Source organism: Misgurnus anguillicaudatus, chromosome 12 (assembly GCF_027580225.2).
Source record: "Misgurnus anguillicaudatus chromosome 12, ASM2758022v2, whole genome shotgun sequence".
Lineage (NCBI taxonomy): Eukaryota > Metazoa > Chordata > Actinopteri > Cypriniformes > Cobitidae > Misgurnus > Misgurnus anguillicaudatus.
The window spans coordinates 16,476,314-16,495,000 of NC_073348.2; the positions used below are offsets into that span (position 1 = coordinate 16,476,314).

An 18,687-nucleotide genomic window follows, 5' to 3' on the forward strand; every position below is an offset into this window, starting at 1 on the left:
TCAGAATTGCAAAGATTTCTACATGATACCGTGAAGACGTTAAGATACATGGTAATAAGCATCCTCTACTGAAAAATCCAGCAAAGACCGGCATGGTCTGGTGGCTGGTTTTGGCTGGTTTAAGGTGGCAGTAGCTGGTGGGTCAGCTGATCTTCCAGCTAAGTCTAGCTAGACCAACTCAAAAAGTGACCAAAACACAGTTAGGCCAGCTTGCTACACCTGCAAAACCAGCTAACCCTGCTGAAAAAAACAATAAAACCATTACAGAAAATTCTAATGGTTTCCATTAAAATACCAATAGGAACCATATAGCTTTTACCATTAAAACCACTACAATGTAGTGTGTTTTGGGCAATATTCAATTAGAACCAATACATTTCCATTAGAACCAATACATAGAACCAATACTTACCATTAGAGACCAACAAAAACCAATACACGGTAGTGTGTTATGGCCATATTCCATTAGAACCAATAAAATTCCCAATAAAACCATTAGAATTTTGGTTAAATAATGGTTTTATTGTTTTTTTCAGCAGGGAAAACCAAGCTGGGAGACCAGCTAAAACCAGCTCACCAGCTTATGCTGGTCTTAGCTGGATTTTTCAGTATATGTAAGGAATATTTGACGATGAGCCCTTGAATTATTTGAAAATAAAGCACACCCATAGATAATGCTAAAAGTAGCATTTTATTAGTAGTATTTGCAAACAAATTATGCTTAAGCTAACTTCACTTTTCTGAGCCTATTTATTTATTTATTTATTTTCAATTTAACCAACAAGGTGAAGGTATGTGGAAGTATAAATTTGCCCTTGCCCTTAAGTTTACACAGGCTTCAACTAGTGTAGTTCAGTGAATCGCACATCACTATACATTTTTTTTCTTTTATCATTAAACCTAATCGCGTGTTTTTAATTACTTATATTTTAGATTGTTCGATAAAATGCCCCATACAAGTGTAAAAGTAAATATGTGTGGTGGTACGAATGTCCTCTGTGGTCACGTGGTTTGGGAACGCACTGTGGACTCACCTGCGCGTTCAAAGACACGCCCGTACCTGGAAGTTTCAGGAAACCAGGGATTGTACACAAAACCGAGTTCAATCGTACTTTTTTTAATGTTCAGTCGTTTTTAAGTCTTAAGGAGTCTTTTGTGTCTGTATGTGAGTTTATGGAGCTTCGGTATTTGGCCAGTCTGAAGGTACGTGCTTTCATATTGAAGAACTTGTATTTCTCTTGTTTACCTCACGTTTGTTCTGGTTTCGGTTGTCCATTGTTTAGGGAGGTGGCTGATAAAAACCCGCACTAATGTCAGAGAAACATAAAACAACAAGGTTTTGTTTTGTCTGCAGGAGTTTATACTTTAATGCAGATCTTTATTTACTTTTGCTTTATGTGTAGACACGCGTCTGCGTTTGACACGTTTTTGAGAAAACAGGCCTACAAATAAAGTAAATCACAAAACTTCAGTAACTTTTCATAATTATGCATCAGTTTTTTCCTAACTACACTGAGGTTTTTTACTGAAAAGTATATTTATGTTTTGACAAACGGGTATTTTTGTCTCGTGAAGGTCACTGAATTTATTTGTCTTCACATTTATGCATAAAAGAAGGTTTGAGTACTGAGCATAAACATTTCAACAGACCTGTAACGTTAACGGTTACAAGGAAAGGTATTTTAAGCTAGTGTTTTAAAACTCTGAAATAACACAGATATATATTTAAAGACAAATCAAAACTTTATACTTTATATCTTATATTTTAATCTTCATGTTGCCCAATTCAAAAGTTGGTATACTGTTAACTAATCGGTTTTAATAGAAACTAATGGTTTGTGTGGGCTACTAATGGCACAGTCTGGCAGATAGGAACCAACAGAAGACTACATGAATGAATTTGTAATAGTATTAATGGTTAACAGCTCTTGGAATGCAAACCATTGGAATTGTATGGGTTTTTTTGGTGGGGGGTTGACACTTATTTAAAGTGAATGTCCCCTTTTTAATAATCATTTTATTATTGTATATACATTATAGAATTTGTATATTTTTCTTCATTATGTTGTGTCTTTTCAAAGCATCAGTTTCCCAAACTTCCTTGTACATGTAAACTTGCAGAACTTGGCAATAAAAAGGATTCTGGACACACTTTCTTTGCAGTCCAGTCATCGATAATAAAATAAATAAATTATATTAGAATTATTAGTCTATTAACACATAGACACAATTCATGGTTGTCTATATAGTTTTCAACTTAGCCAGTATTATATTTATTATTATCTCCAATGCAAATTGAATATGTATGTAGGCTTTAGATTATACATTGACCGATCTGTAGAAGGATACTGTATGCAATCAAATTGTTATAATTACCAAACTAATACGGCTATAAATAATATTTAATTACATTCTTTGTGTCATGCCCCTTTGTCTTTATGCGTACTTACACATACTTTAAAACTTAAGAGTTTAGGTGTGCAGTGTGATTGAGTCATAGTATTATATGACTCACATGAGAACAGTTGCAATTTTACAGGGCTATAGATTAGATCAGCTTCCCTTATAAATCAGGAAAAAAGCCTCTGGGTTTCACATGAAAGCTAAGTTTGGCTTCCTTTAAGCTGTCACGACCCTTAAAACTCTAATCCACTGTAATATGTGTTGTAAAGTATAATTTTGGTCAAAGCTTTTACAGTTGAGTACCAGTCCTTGCGTAATGGGCACAAGAATATAAATGAACTCTGTGATTTATCTTATAAAATATGCATCTGACAGGAAGAGAAGCATTGTGTTATGTGCGTTGCATAATATATGCTGTGATTGTGCTTTAGCTGAACACATGGTGGAAGGCTTACAGTGCCCGGACATCTTACGTAAAGGCATTAAAACACTTTAACTATACTTAAAATACAGTACATGTAAACACACAAAATACTTGTGAATATGATATTAATCTAAGGCTTCTAACATGTTGTTTTTGTCATTTTATATAAGCCCTAAAGATTTATTTGAATCCAGAACTGTGAGCAAAATAACAGTTTGTGTTTGTAATCCACTTGTTTTGACTTATTGCTTTTACGGGCATTTTGACCTCTGTGATGTTTTGAATATTTTGTTTGTCTGAATACTTTATTTGTCTGAAATATGCATTGTGGCGAGTGCATCTTTTTTTTTAGGTCTGACCAAAGTTTTTTTTATCTTTATATTATTCAGTAACTTGATTGTTAGACTTCTGCAGTACCAGTCAACGTTTTGGAAATATAAAAGTTATTATATTTTTACAGAGCCAGGGATGCATCGAATGTTCGGCCACCAAAACTATTAAATCAAAACATTTTTGGTGTTCAGCAAAATATGTAAAAATGCCGAAAAAAATATTACCAAACAGTGTTTTTAATGACGTGATCAAAGAGCAACCAATCTAGCACACTTTGCAAATGCAGCAAAGTGTGATAGCATTTTTAAGTGTCCAAAAAATGCTTTTTTGCTATTCGGACATATATTTGGTTGCTGATTTTATACAATTTTAAAATCTTAGTTTTCTAATACGAAAATTATATGTTTGGCACAAATATATGTTTGTATTCAAAAGCATTTTAAGCATTTAAACATAAATATTTTTAAATTAACATTTTTAAAAAGTGTCTTCAAAACTTTGATTGGTACTGTAAATAGAATATTTTTGTATTTTCTATATTTCTTTAATATAGACTTATATTTCAATGTTAATTTTTATATTTCATAAAATATAGTTAAATATACTGACTTATATTTTGAAGTGTATTTCAATTTGGAGTGAATGTTTCAGTGCCTGAAAGCATAGCTTTTACGTTGTGTTAGAGGACAAAGTTCATTTTGTTCAGCAGTCTGAAAGTAAATAATACAGTATTGTAATGGGCTCTGTTGTATTTAACCTCTTTAGCAACTGAACTAGTCATATGTACTCTGTCGTGAGTACAAAAGCTTTGAAATATTGTGTAATGATTGTATATTTGTCAATGCTGTGTGCCACCATGCAGCAGTGAGTGACTAATGTAACAGGAACTTTGGGTTTTGTTGGTGGCATTATTTTGAGAATCCATTTTTTTTTCCTCCATCACAGTTAATTTAGAATATAAACTCACAACTCAACAAGATAAGACCTCCTAATTTCTTTTTATTCAGGTTGTCCCACGTGGGAAATGTAGAGTAGTTCCAGACTAAAATGCATGTTTGAGCTGTCCTAACTGAACACAGCTTCCATTGACGTATCTAAAAATATATCAGTCCTATTGTTTATTCGTAAGATGCACACCAGTAATGTTTTTTGTAAGGTTTGTTTGTAAAAATGACTTAAATGTTCTAGCATAACTCATGCCTAGCCCTGGATTTACCTAAACCCTGTCTGGGAAACCGCCCCTGGTTTCACAGACAAGGCTTAGCTAAAGCCGGGGCTAGGTCTTAGTTAAATTAAGATGTTTATGCATTTTTTATAAACATGCCTTATAAAAGATGTTACTGGTGCTGTGTATCTTTAGACAAATCAATTGCACTGGCATATTTTAAGATCTCTCAGTGCAAGTTATTTTCAGTTTAGACAGCTCAAACATGTGGTTTAGTCTAGCCTACATCTACTCTGTGAAACGGGGAGAGAGTATTTTACTAACTTACTCAAACCGCTAACGGATCTGAATGCAGTAAATCTCATAATTCCCATTAAGAACTGGTTCTTTTCTCAAATCATTTCTTTATTCTAGTTGTTACACTATTGAAGTAGAGCTTTTGTTGTTTATAATGTCCGTGTTTGAGACATATACAGGCATGTCTGTGTGTATGTGAAGGTTGCAACACTGCTGACATGAGCAACAGGTTTTAGCTTGTATCACTGACTCTATTAACTTACTCATAGTTCTTTTTTTGTTTTGTTTAAGGATTTGTCTTTAGGATTAGCAGTGTATTTATTTAAACTCCTGGAGTACCTTTATTGTTTTACCTCAGTTAAATAAACCTCAATTATTTACAGTATAGATATATTTTAAGTAACGTTTGTGATAGAGTAACTTTGGTAAATTATTTTATGATTCCTAAGACTTATATTTACATAGACAAGGTCAGTTCATTTTAGAAATACTAAGAATTTGGGTTCCGCAGGATTGGGGGGTGGTAGCACTCCAATATTTTGTTTATCTGTGATGTATATTGTAATATGAGAAGTACTGAATGACTTCACCAGATGATTTGAAAAGCTCTGTTTAAAGAACGTATGCCTTGCATTTCTTGTATGGCACTGAAATGGCAACTTATAGACCAGGGCTCAATGCAAATAATTTTTTATACTGGCCTGGTCAGGCCAGCGGTTCAGGTTTTCACTTGCGCTGCCAAAATTTTCACTAGCCCCACCAAAAAAACACCATGCACGCTATGTGTAGTCGGCTTTTTTCATGAGCTACGAGGTTTTGTTTATGGTAGTTGCTTGTTCCAGCGAAAGGCCCCCGACTATACCTGGAAACAGACGGCAAACTGTACAAAACATTACATTGTTTCTTTTGTCAAGTAAATGTCTGCTTCCAAAATGTTAAATAAATAAATTTTCGTTTAGCCTCATAATTAGAGGGCGCCAGCACTCCGGCCATCTTAACGTCTCTTTGCTTTACCAGCCGACGTAACGCACAATAGTGTACACAACATCCAATAAGGTAAGAGAAATTCCATGGCATTACTAAAAAGTTAAAAAAGTACTTAAAATGTTTCTCGATGGTAATGTTACATAAGAATACATACAGACAAATGTTTTATTATATTGTAGCGAATAGAAACCAAATACTACAAAGTTTTTTAAAATAAATTTTTAAATTTAAATTACATATAAATTATCAAAAATTCCCCTTGCCTCCCAAAGTGAATGAGATTAATTTAAAAATATTTAATGGTCTGTATCCATCCAGTAAATGTGTACAAAAAACATTTAGAATTGTAACCGATACATGTGTATTCTCTGATGATAATGAAACCACTCAACATTTATTTTACTACTGTGTCAATATTGACAGACTATGGCTGGAAATTTATGACTGGCTTCACCAGAAATTGCCTTATCTTCAAAGTTCACAGGACTTTATATATGGACTGATTTTGGACAATAAAATTGATAAGTACTTGGATAATATTATAGTCATGGTGGTAAAATTTACATAAATCAAAATATATGAACGTTAAACCTACATTTCAGGTATTTCATAATGATTTAGTTTTCTTTACCAAAGCCTTTACTATTCTGCTAAACAAAAATGCTACTAAACGTTTGTCCATACTTTAAGAATATGACCTAGATCAAAAGCTCTCAAAATTTGACTGAGGGCAATACTGTTTACTGGCCTGTCATGTCTCTTGGCCCTGGGCCATCGGGCATTCCTTTGTATAACAATAGTTGTGTGTTTATATTATTTACCTCTTGTAAAGCGACCAGATCGTGTATTTTTAAACCTCCTTTGAAACTGTATTAAAAGTGTAATAGGTGAATCTCTACAAAAAATTTTTGTTATGATGGTTATGAATGTCTGCTCATATCCTAATAGAAATCAATGTGTTAAGTGATTTATACAAAATTTGTAAGGCTCGCAGAATCGCTAGCCCGACATCCTGGGGCTTTTTTGCCTTCCAGACGGGCTACCAAAATGCATCTCCGCCCTGCCTGTTGGGCTATCTTGACTTGTAGAAAAATTTTCTCCAGCGTCGCCCTGTCAGTCATTACTATCCTCATGTAAAAAATCTAATCTCCTGCAGCAAGTGATATAGATTGTATGTGGAGAAATTATCCAATCTGTAACTGAAAAACATTGTATAATCCCATTGAACCACTATTAAATGATAAGTATATCCAGTGTGGAGATGAGCAAGAACAGTTGGATTGCATGAAAATCCAGATTTTTTTTGTTTGTTCAAAAACAACAGCATCAAAAACAACAACAACAAGAATAGCAGAACAAACATTGTTGTCAGTGGTCCTATAGGCTTTGTATTAGCAAAATTTGGCCCTTGGTAAAAACTGTTTGAGGAACCCTGTGCTATGCACTCAACGTCGAGTGGCATTTTCTTATCTGTGACTTAAGTTAATATTTCAGATTCAGAATTTAAAGAATTGGATTGAAGTTTATAAAAAATTCAGTTTAGTTAGTGGCAAATATTTGTATTAATGATTGTAATTTGATTATTTTATGTGTTGTTTGTGTTTTGAGAGATTTTTTTGCCTCAATATTCTACATTTAAAGTAATATCTTTTATATTCAGGCTACTTGCATTCATTTCGGGCTACCAAAAACTGAGAAGTGCCTGCCCGAATGTCTACCCAGGATTTAAAAAATTTGTGTGCCCTGTTTGTGTAAATGTATATCATCTGCAGAAGGTGTATGATCATAAGTGTTCTTTCAATCATTGCATTCTTTCTGAATATGTTTCCTGTCAGTCGGTGTGTGTGTTCACTGCGCAGCCTGTCCACACAGACATCATAAAGCCCAGAGTATATGTATGGAAACGTACGCACACGGACGAACGCACAACCTTGCAAAGCAGAGTTTATTTGACTGGTATGTGTACACAGATGTTCGGTGCATTGCGACAAAATACAATGCCTCATCTCCTGGGCTACATTCTACATTCTTCTGTACGCCCAGGTGGAACAAAAGTCTGGCATTATGCATACAGTGCTGTATGCAGACCCTCGTGTAAAAATGGAACTAAGACATCTGTGCATATGTACACTGTGCATTCAGAGCTAAAATGGTAGAGAATGGCGAAAGCATCAACTACCCACATTTTCTTCTTTTCTTCATCTTGCTTCTGGTCTGTTGCATCTATGGCTCTAATATCTGTGGCTCGAACTACTGACCCACGCGTTTAACCGTGATAATGTGATTGATAACATCTTTGTAGGACATAGGGCTGTGACGGCTGTCATAACCACTTGCATAACCGCGGTGGTGAAGTGGGACTCGTATGTGGTTTGCATTTCACAAAAAATGTAAAATATGAATTACAATCTCCCACAGCAAGATTTCTTCAAGTTTGTGTGAACGTAAACGGCCAGCAGACTCAGAGTTATTTTGCAATTTGCAAGGGGAGGCAACTGATATCAGTGGCAACCTGCTGGCTTGGGGGCAAAACAGAGCAAGATATTCTCTCTTGGCAACTCAAGTTTGCGAAAAAGTATTAGTCTGCACAACTAGTACACCATCAGAACGCATTTACAGCGTGGCTGGAAACATTATAACCCCAAAAAGATCTCTTACTTGAACCAAGTTTTGTTTTACGGATGAAAGCGCCGATCCCGTGGGTGCTCTGGGGCTGGACTCGAGCACCCACCGAAATTGCCAAGCACATATGCTCATTTGCTTCACATTTCACGTCTAAAATCACACAGAAAATGTGACCGTGCGGCTTTCATCCTTTTTAAAGCGTGTGGGCGTTCTGGAGCATCTGTCGTTGCTAAGTAACCTAACCATTGCTTGACGTTGTGACGAACACCCACCGGTGGAAAAAGAAACTGGCGCCTGTGAACGCGCACGTTTGTTAAGAAACTTATATCTGATCCTTGTTTACATTTTTTATATTTTAAACTATGTGTGCATTATATATAAGCCTATATGCATCAATGCACACATGCATGCACTCATGCGCCCCCCACCTCACACACATTCCAGAACCACCGCACCACCGCAGTGAATTGGTGCATTACCATCATGGTGGTAAAATGCAACTAGTAGGACATTGAGATGATTCAAACTGCGGGAATGAGACTCTGTTTGTAAAACTCCAAATTGATAGAGAAAATACTCTGCAATGGTGTTGAATGATGAATTTTCCCATGATTTGTCATTAAGCATATTAATGACACCACATGGACATATAAACAACAATAAATAGTTGATTTTACCACTGGGGGACTTAACTGATGAAATTCTGTTATATTTATAGTTGTGGTCTGATTGCTTTGACCTCACCAAAGCTGCTCTGTCAAAACACCGCCCATGCATGTTTAAACACAGCGTACCCTTGTAACCAAACCTAAAAATAGGTTGGGACTTTAAGTGATTCATGTTTGTTGAAGTGTGACAGGGATTTTAGAGCCAGTGCAATAAGGGACTTTAATCTCCTCCTCTCCGTAATCCAGATGTGCAAACCATTGGGTGACATCTTCATCCCCCTGTACTCTCATTGGATGTAGGAGTGGCTTGGTTACTCAACGCCTTTGTCATGGAAACGTGGATGGGCATATGGTGAAAAGTGTGCATGCGTGATCTTTTTGTGTGAAGATGAAGCATTTGTGGTGGAGAGTAAGTGCGAGTGGGATTTACCAGCAGTGGCTGAGGATTACAGAGAAACGAGACATGGTGCATCCACAATCTGTCATGGCTTAGTACCACAATTATCCCCCCCTCACTGCGTTTTCATTAGACTAATGTTTGAGAGCTCCAGAATTATGTAAGAGTGACGCTGCACCAGCATGCCCAACGTGGTCTCGTGTTTTCTCTCTTCTTCCCACACTCTTCTCCTACTAGAGGAACGAAATTGGCATCTGTTGGATACTACAGACTAGGAGATATTTGAGTAATACGTGTGTGATGTTGTGTCGACAGAATGACTGTTACTATCATAAAATAAGTCTTTATTATTGCATTGTTCGCGATGTTGTAAATTAGATGATTGAATGTAGCTGAGATCCTCGTAGTTCACAGGAACAAGCCAGAGCTTTTAAAATGAAGTATAAGAAGTTCATCACCATCATGCAAGCAGCCATTGGCGTTGCACCGCTCAACAAACGGGACTTACTACCACCTGGCCGAAGGTTGTGGAGACCCTCAGGGTGAGTTATGTTGAAAGGTGTTGTAGATGCATGAGGCCAGGAAACCAGGAAGTTTATGTTTAATGTTTTTGCTCACGACAGACTCAGTGCTGGTAAATCTGTGACATTATAAGTCATCAAGTCCGATTGGATGTTTAAGGGCAAGTTATATTTTTTTTAATTCTAACTAACCCATTCGACCTTCTTGTCGCAAACATGCTGCACCAGTTTTTAACTTTTGTTTCTTGTGTAGTTTTTTAGTTGTTTGTTTTGAAATTTTGAATACATTTCTGTACAATTTCTATTACTACTACTACTTATGAATAGAGCAGTCAATGAAAAGTGTCTTGAGGGATGTTTAAGAGAATGTGTTCAATCCTTGATGCATGTTGTTGTGAAACGTGTTTTCTGCAATATCTGCCTCTTCATGAACCCATGAAACACTGTTAAAAGTAATACCTAGATCTGACTTATTAAAAGTGAGGCAAGTGACTGCATGGGAAGTTTTAGGTTGAGTCAACTTGCAACCTTTTTTAAGTATATTGAACACACTAACATTACTTAATATGAATGCAATAAAATTGGGTTGAGTTAACTAATTGTACTAGTATTACTCAGTTAGATAAACCTTTTTTCTTGGTACAGGTAACATATTTATGGTAAGTTGTTGTTTTTTTATGCCGTGAGATGAGGGCAAGAAACGTTTATTCAAACAACGCACCCACTCAGTTTCGTATTGGGCAGCTGTAAAGCGCTACATACTTCAGTATGCAGTCTATGCACAAGCACCAGTCTTCTGAACAATGGTAACTACAAAACTCAAAGAAGAAACAGAAACTCTTCCAAATATTGAAGATAAATGAACATTAAACACTAACAAGTCTTTCTTTTTAGTTAAAAACAAAACCAAAAAAGTTTCAATTCAAATTTCACTCTCCAAATGCAGTCCCATGCAAAGCATGCTGGGAACTGCAAGTCCACTGCCTAGTTAGTTGTGTTTACTAAAATAATTCATGTAGTTTTAACACAAAATTATTAAGTTAATTTCTTTCTTACAAATTTAAATCGATTATAGATAATAAAATTAAGTTGAATTTACTCAATAATGTGTTCATATAGAATTAATCAATTTATTCCAATTTTTATGTTATTTTAACTCATATTTTGATTAAAAAAACAAGAATTAAAATTTTTTAATACAGTTTACTCTATTTATTTTTCTTAAATCTACTAAGGCACAGAAACACTTTTTACAGTGAACCTCTGTTAAAGGAAAAGTCTTCTTATCATCCTCTTTTTTCCATACAAGTCTTGCCAAGCTTTTAGAATGGACATGATTGTTAGTATAAACATAATTTACAATATGTGATGCACACTATATGAAATGAAGTAGGGATATGATGATAAATGCTGATATACACTAATAATACCTGGTCGATAACTATTTTGATCAGTAAGCCTTATGGATTGGAAATCACTGTTAGTTTGAGTCGTTTATAACATGCATTTGAAAAAGCAACACTCATCAAACGTAATCATTATACATATTCTTTATTCTCATAAAAAAACCTGAATAGGTTTGAAGAACAGCAAAATAAATATATGCTTAAGCAATTTCCTGGAGCTACGTCTGTAATGGTTCTTTTTCTGCAGCCTATATTGAGTTTCTGCACGAGAGCGCTCTCTGGCATTTGGATGTAGCGCCTTTTCACCTTAATTGAGAAGCATAATTGTGCGTTCACACCAGACGCGGAAGAGGCAGCAAGCACGAGTGATTTACATGTTAAGTCAGTGCAAAGACGCAAATAGACATCCTGCGGTACGGGCGAATGGGCGGAAGGCGCGAATTGAGCGTTGCCGCGGGAGGTGCGCAAGTTGTAAAATTTGAACTTTGGTGGAGATTTGCGCAGCGTTAACCAATCAGGAGCTTGTTCTAGTAGTGACGTGATTACAGGAAGCATGGGGAGTCGGAGAAGCCCCTCCCATGACGCGAATTTCCGCATGAATGTCTCGAATGGATAGAATTTCACCCGCAAATGAAGTGAGTAAACTCAAAATGGTCAAGCGTCCAACTACGCACGAATAGCGCGTTTGCCGCCTCTACCGCGTCTGGTGTGAATGCACAGTATCAAGCATCATCGGTCGATTTATCGGTGCACCCCTAGAAATGTATTTAAGTTCAGGGGGAGCATGGTCATGTAATCCAACCAATCAGTACAAAGAGGTGTCTATAAATAGCCATCCCTCACCTTTGTCCCGTGACAGTTTTTGCAGCATCCCTATTCCACCCCATCACCTCACTCTCAGCTAGTTCATATATCCCAGTTAAAGAGGAGGGAGTACTCTGGGTTTGGGCTAAAATTCCGAGCTCGGAGCCCACACTTCAGACAGCACGTCAAATATGCTTTATCTTATTCCTTATTGATTACATGTTAATGCAAACTTGTGAAAAATTTCCTACACTAGTTTTTAATGTTTTATAATTTAAAAAATTGAAATTGAATTGTATTAACTGATTAACAAAATTCAATGTGGATTTGAAAATGCATTCTGAGTCGACCACGCCTGTCAGTCAATGCGTCAGGTCGAGCATAGGCAGGTCACATATGGTCTGTTTATGCAAAAAAGCAATTTTTTACCTTTTTCAACAGTGTGTAATTAATGTTATTAACTACAAAATATCTTATTTACAGAGACCAGTCCAACCAGATTGAGTTATTCCGGTCAAGCCACTCCAGCTGGGAAAGGTTTTCCTTAACCCACGAAGCTCAATATTTGTGCATCCGTCGCCTTTCTGCTCCAAGTTGTCCAGCAATTAAACAGGTATTATACTCTAAACATTATGTTTTTACAAAGGAGAAAAATAATGCTATTTTTATTCATGTGCTTATTGATGAAAATGAAATAGGAATGTATATTTAAATGCCCTCTTTTCATATGGACCCCTTCAAGGTTTGTAAACATTGAATGACTATCGGGTGCGCGCGCAGCATGGGGTCAAACTGTTCATACCGTTTAGGCTTTCTAGTTTAATCTAACAGGGCTGAAAATGATGACTTGCCTGAAATGAAGTGAGCACTACAAACACAGGCCTCTTTGATTTTTTGCATTGTCCTAGTCTGCACGTTTAATTGCTTGCAGCCACAGATGTTGTATTTTTTGTTTTTGAGATTCTGCGGGAATCCTGAAAAACCAAACGGCAGACCTGGTGCGATTTTCACAGCCCACGACGCAAGTAGGCATTTTTGACGATACCAAATAATACGCAACTCAATCTGCTGTAATGAGTTTTCTGATCCCGACATGCGCAGTGGGAACCTCCTGTGATGTGAACCGTGAAGGGGTCTATAGCCAGTAGCCACAGTCATATAATGTACTAACATCTAAAAAGCTTTATTAGCAAAGGAGATTAGCAAAGGAGATTTGTAGTGCTCATTTGTTAGTGCAGGTGTTCTGGTTAATGTATGTTTATGTTTCATTTTAACAGCCTCAGCCTGGTGTAATGTTTACATTAGAGTATTGTTTGAGAACCTGTATTTAATCTGCATGTTAAAGATATTATATGTGGTGCTGATATTCTATAAAAATATGATTTTAAAATTTGAATTTCTGAAAGCCTGTAAACATTCTGCCTGACAAGAATATTTTTGTCACTGTTTACATGTGGTTGCATTATGTTATGTATTTTAAAACAATAGCAGATTTTTTTAAGTGGTTCTGCAATGGTTCTGCTTTTATTTAAAGACATGATACTAAAACAATACAATGTGCTTGTTTGAGAAGTGCAAATTTATTGCATGACCAAAAATGTATTTATATATTTTATTGCTACACACTAGTGAGACAGAACTTTTAGAGGCTACGTTTGTTTTATTTATTTTATGCTTTTACAAAAGTTTAAAAAGGTTTTGAAATTGCGACCAACAATGCGAAAAGGTTTGGCTAATTAATATTTATTACGTACCGTACGTGCTTGGACGTTCCAGGAATGTTACCAGGCAACCCCTGCGCGTTCTAATTAATATTTATGAGCTAACCTGGAACCATCCATTTAACTGCATAGGGTGGTTCGGTACATGTAACATATTACGTGTTAACACATACCGTGTTTTTGTTGCTTAAAACATCATAAACTGCGTATGACGGCAGTCGCGATACAATATGTTTTGAATGATTTATAAATGCTATTATTAGTGATAGAGATTTTAAATGCTCTTCATATCATCAACAGTGCACCCCCAGAGATGTATTTTTCCGTTCGGGATTTACAGTACAATAGAGTTTGAATGTTTAAGGCGCTTTGTAACATTCAGTGAATCGGAGTTTCTGTGATGGTTTATTTACGCCGTCACGATGAAATACTAAAGTGTTTAATTTATTTAGAGCACCTTTGTTTGAACCTTTGTCTGTGTCGCTGAGGTAAACCTAGTTTCCAAAATGCCCGTGACTGTGGGGCGGCGGCTGTTTTTGAATAGAAATATTGAGGCGTATTTTCATGTAAGTACTTGCTCAGTCTATTATTTATTAGTCATTTTAAAGGCAGGTATTTATATCAAACTATAAACAGTTTTATGAGGGGTGCACGTGTTACTACTACCACGTTACATAACAACCACCTGCTAACAGTTACCTCTGTAACAACGATAACCATAAATCAACAGTAACTTACTTTCATTTAACGCGTGACATAAGTTAGCGTATTTAGCGATACCAATTGGTTATTTTGTGTTACACTTTATAACTATTAACAAGTAAATGTACATTCCAAAATATGTATTAAACTATATTCATTGATGTTGATACTTTTAAACTATTGAAAAGTGCTGCAGTTATCTGTTTAGCAAATATTAAGTAGTCTAAGGTGTTAATTAACCACGTTTAATTCAGCATGAATTAACTATTTGCTCATAAACACTTATTTTACCTTAAGTATTATTAACTTGAATGTATCAGATGTACGATGTATGCATCTCCTGTAAGACGTAAATATTTGTGCTTGTGTCTAATCTATTATTTTTGCAGTGATATTAAGTATGAAGACATTAAAAGAAACGTCTCAAACAATCTGTTAAATTACCAGCAGAGGGCCCACTGCACCTCTCTTAAAATATGACATCCTCAACAAAATATATATAAAAATCTGAATTATTTTACCCGTTTATCGTTTGTTTGTTTGTTTGTTTACTTGATTACAAGACCAAACTGAACTAATCTAATACCCCATGCCCTGCCCCACAAACCTCCAAAAAGCAACATTAAAAATACATTTAATATTTATGTTAAATGACTTGTTTTCGACCATCACTTGTATTTACATGCCTTATGTAATATCCCTAAGACTGTTATGTATCTTTTCATATTTGACTAGAAACATATATGGTGTAACTGAATGACAGCTTACTGTGGGTCACTGATTTCAGTCAGTTTTAGTGGACATAGACAGTTAAAGCTGCTTATCTATAATGCATTGAGGGAACAATGTCTGCTTGTGCTGTCTGCACGCAATGATGTTTTAGTGAACCAAGTACTAAGAAATGTGTTATGTTGCTTGTCTGAAATGTAATTGCTATCTATATGGGTTTGCCGGTTTCCACATTAGAATACATTTTAAAAAATGGCTTTGTTTTTCACCCATTCTTGGTAAAAATTGGGTTTAAAACACACCGCTGTGTTATTTCTTGTTGAGATTTAAGGGCGCTTTACTGCTTTTGTATTAATGAGTAGTGAAAATTCTTAACGTTAAAATGTTTCTGTACATGCTATATGTTTACAGGTAAATACAGCTAAACTTAGTGCATATTTGTTGTGTACTCTGATGATGGTATTTTGTTTCTTGGTTGTATTTATCATAGTCATAGCAAACTTTTTGCTGCTTGCATGTTGCAAGTCCAGATGTTACATTGTTTTCAAAAAGAATTAAACATAACTTGGTGGGCTGTTACTACACCTATGAAAGTTTCCCCACATGTTTAGAAACACTTAAAAGTGTGGACACACTGCCTGAATTACATCTCTGCATATAGTACATACTATTAAACAAATTTTCTGCATGCTGGACAGACACAGATATTCACTATCTAGATCTAGGTCTATAATGCATTGTTTAGTCCAAAACTGTTGTGAGAAATCAATATCTGATTGTTCTCCGGTAATCCCTTCTGGTTACCACAATAATGAGAAACGAGGGCAGCTTATACGCCACAGTTTAATCCGGTTTTAAGCCCTGTTTAAATTAACGCATTTTTGTTTTAAATTGAAACAGGCCAAAGACTGATCTAGACTGGTTTGCTGTCCTCTTGAGGGGCATTTTCAAAAAAAGCTAAATACTTATGATTGATCATGTGAACATGTTTGTGTCATGGATAAAACACACAATGTGCTTAATGCAATGTAACGAACATTTGATAGGGAATCAGGGAAGAATACGTAATGATCTAAAACATCCAATCAGGACTTTATTTACTGCAGCATGACCCATTAGTTTTTTTTACCTTAAACTGTAACGTTTTGCAGTTTCACTGTTCGTTTATACTAAAAGAGTATTTGGGGGTCCTGAAAGGCAAACTTTTGAAGACCGATTACTAAGTGCAAGATTTTGATAATGACACCTCACACCTTTAACTATGTAACACGAACAGTGACGTGTTACTTCAGTCTATAGGCATGCATGCACGAGTATAACCAAAACAACAATGACGGATTGTGTTTGTGATATTCAGTATACTTTTGTAGTTGCTTTCGTTGTCTTAATTTTATTTATCACTCTATAAAAGAATGTATATGTGAGCATGTATGTAGTGTTTCTTTTCAAGGTAACATCGCCATCTACTGGCCTGGCATGCGTAATGCATATACAATACAGTGTATTTAGTTACTTAGTTTAAAAAAAACATAAACAGTCAAAAGCCGTGTTTGCAGTGTTTACACAAAAGTATTTGTTTATGAGGCCCAAAAGCTTGAAAAAAGTAAAGCATTTTAAAACAAAAATGCACGAATGTCAGCGTAGTGATAGATTTGAGACTTAAAAATCCATTGTAGATAAAAATTAAACATTATGTTCTTTTATTTAATAACATGCAGTTTTAAATTTAATTTTAAACATCTTTTCTAGTCTTACTTTAATTAGACTTTATTCTCACCATGAGTACAGCCTTATGAATACAGCTGGCATGTAGTGTTGTAGTCAAGACCACCTAAACCGAGACCAAGTCATGACCAAGACCAAGACAGGCCGAGACAAGACCATGACTTTAAAGTGTCGAGACAAAGTCAAGACCAGAATATGCATATGAGTAGACAGTGTGTGTGTCTGTGTGTGTGTGTGTGCGTGCTCTTGCATGTGTGTGTATGCCATCAGAGATGTTGATGAAATAATCAAAGGCCATGCAGATATGTGGGAATTTATCTTTGTCTATAAGCAAATAAGAGTGAACAAATACTAAAGAGCTGAAATCAACTTAACCATATTTTCTGTTCTGTCTTTCCATGGCTTGCCATCCACTTAACACAATGCAGGTGTTTTTAGTAATAAAATTAGAAAAATTGTCATTGGGAGAACCTTAAACAATGCAAACATCATATGCCAAACCTGAATAAACTGCATAAAATTAATGATAAAAAATAAATTTGTGATCGGTCTCAAGAACTACAACACTACTGGCACGAAAAGAAAAAAAAAGAAAGAATACCACACAGTTTACTCAGGCAGAACTATTATATTATGTCTTATTCTATGTGGCATTCCTCTTATTAAAATATATTATTTCACCAAACTGAATAATCCTTTTAAATTATAATTAAAGTGATGAATCTGCTATCTAACAGTCCTGCACATCTTAAAGCTCGTCATCCAGAAGCATCGGCTTTGATATGCCAGTGCTTCAAAGGTGTTGCTTACCATCTGTAAGCCACAAGAAGCTTTTAATGTCATCCCAGCAGCATCATTTGATGAATTTAAAAGCTATTTTAATTTAATACAATGGCAGGAGATTTTTGTGTGTGGCCTGGACGGCTGGATTTGTGTCGTATGTAGGCCAGCAGCATCAGTCTTACGTCAAAGGCAGACAGATGTATTGTGCTGGAGGATGATGCGCTTTGGGCCAGAGTGTTCATTGTGTTCACGGGAGAGGTGACAAAATGAAGACCGTCCTCTCGCTGCACAGAAAATGGGTGCACACCATCAAGGCCATTCGCATCCTCCAGGGCATCGTAAGCGCACAGATTAACCTGTTAATGTCTTGCACCGTATAAGTTTTAGAAGTTCGGTTTGTTTATTTGGGACTATTTGATTTGGCCAAATGGCCTGTTTTCCACTGCAGTCAGTGAGGGTTAATGATTAATGAGTTGACTTATTCTTAAACTGAATGGTGTTGTATTTGTGAGTGATGTAAATATTGCCTGGGCGATCAGCCTTTTGTTATTATTGGAGATTGTGGTTTTTCAAACAGTTTTATGCATTATGAAGTTTTTGTTTTTGGTGTGGTTCAGTAATTGGGGACAATTGAAGTATTTTAAAGTAATGCTAAAAAGCATTCATGTAATTGAAGAGTCCATTTATTTTAATGGATTGTTAAAACTCATACAGGTCAAGGATTAGGCAATAATTGTTGTTTATTGGAAACTGGCAACATTTTCAATGCAATAAATTTGCATTGTTGATCTGATGCATTGCATTATATTGTTGCATTATTACCCATTATTTACTATATTAATTCAAGTCTCCAGTTGACTATGGACGATTAAGTATTATTTAGGGCAATAGTTAAATGCATACGTGGTTGAGAAGATTAAAGTGCAACAATCATAATCTGTTTGTGTGCTTGTGTATGTGTTTGTGTGTGTGTTGGGCTGTGTGCATGTGTGTAGGG

At 35.8% G+C, this 18,687-nt stretch overlaps 1 protein-coding gene across 2 annotated transcripts in view; it reads left to right on the plus strand.

Moving 5' to 3' along the window:
• The first annotated feature begins 942 nt into the window (after window positions 1-942).
• The window catches only part of tjp2a (tight junction protein 2a (zona occludens 2)), a 37,344-nt gene continuing 19,599 nt past the window's right edge, over window positions 943-18,687 (plus strand). Inside the window, exons 1-2 of one of the 2 annotated variants that reach the window (XM_073874024.1) lie at window positions 943-1,203; window positions 12,514-12,643. Coding sequence is in view for 1 of the 2 variants with exons in the window: in XM_073874023.1 (XP_073730124.1) it covers window positions 14,258-14,317 (60 nt within the window). In the remaining variant the exon portion in view is untranslated. Of the gene's footprint in view, window positions 1,204-12,513; window positions 12,644-14,177; window positions 14,318-18,687 lie in introns of those variants that run through there. The other variant, XM_073874023.1, reaches the window with a different exon arrangement.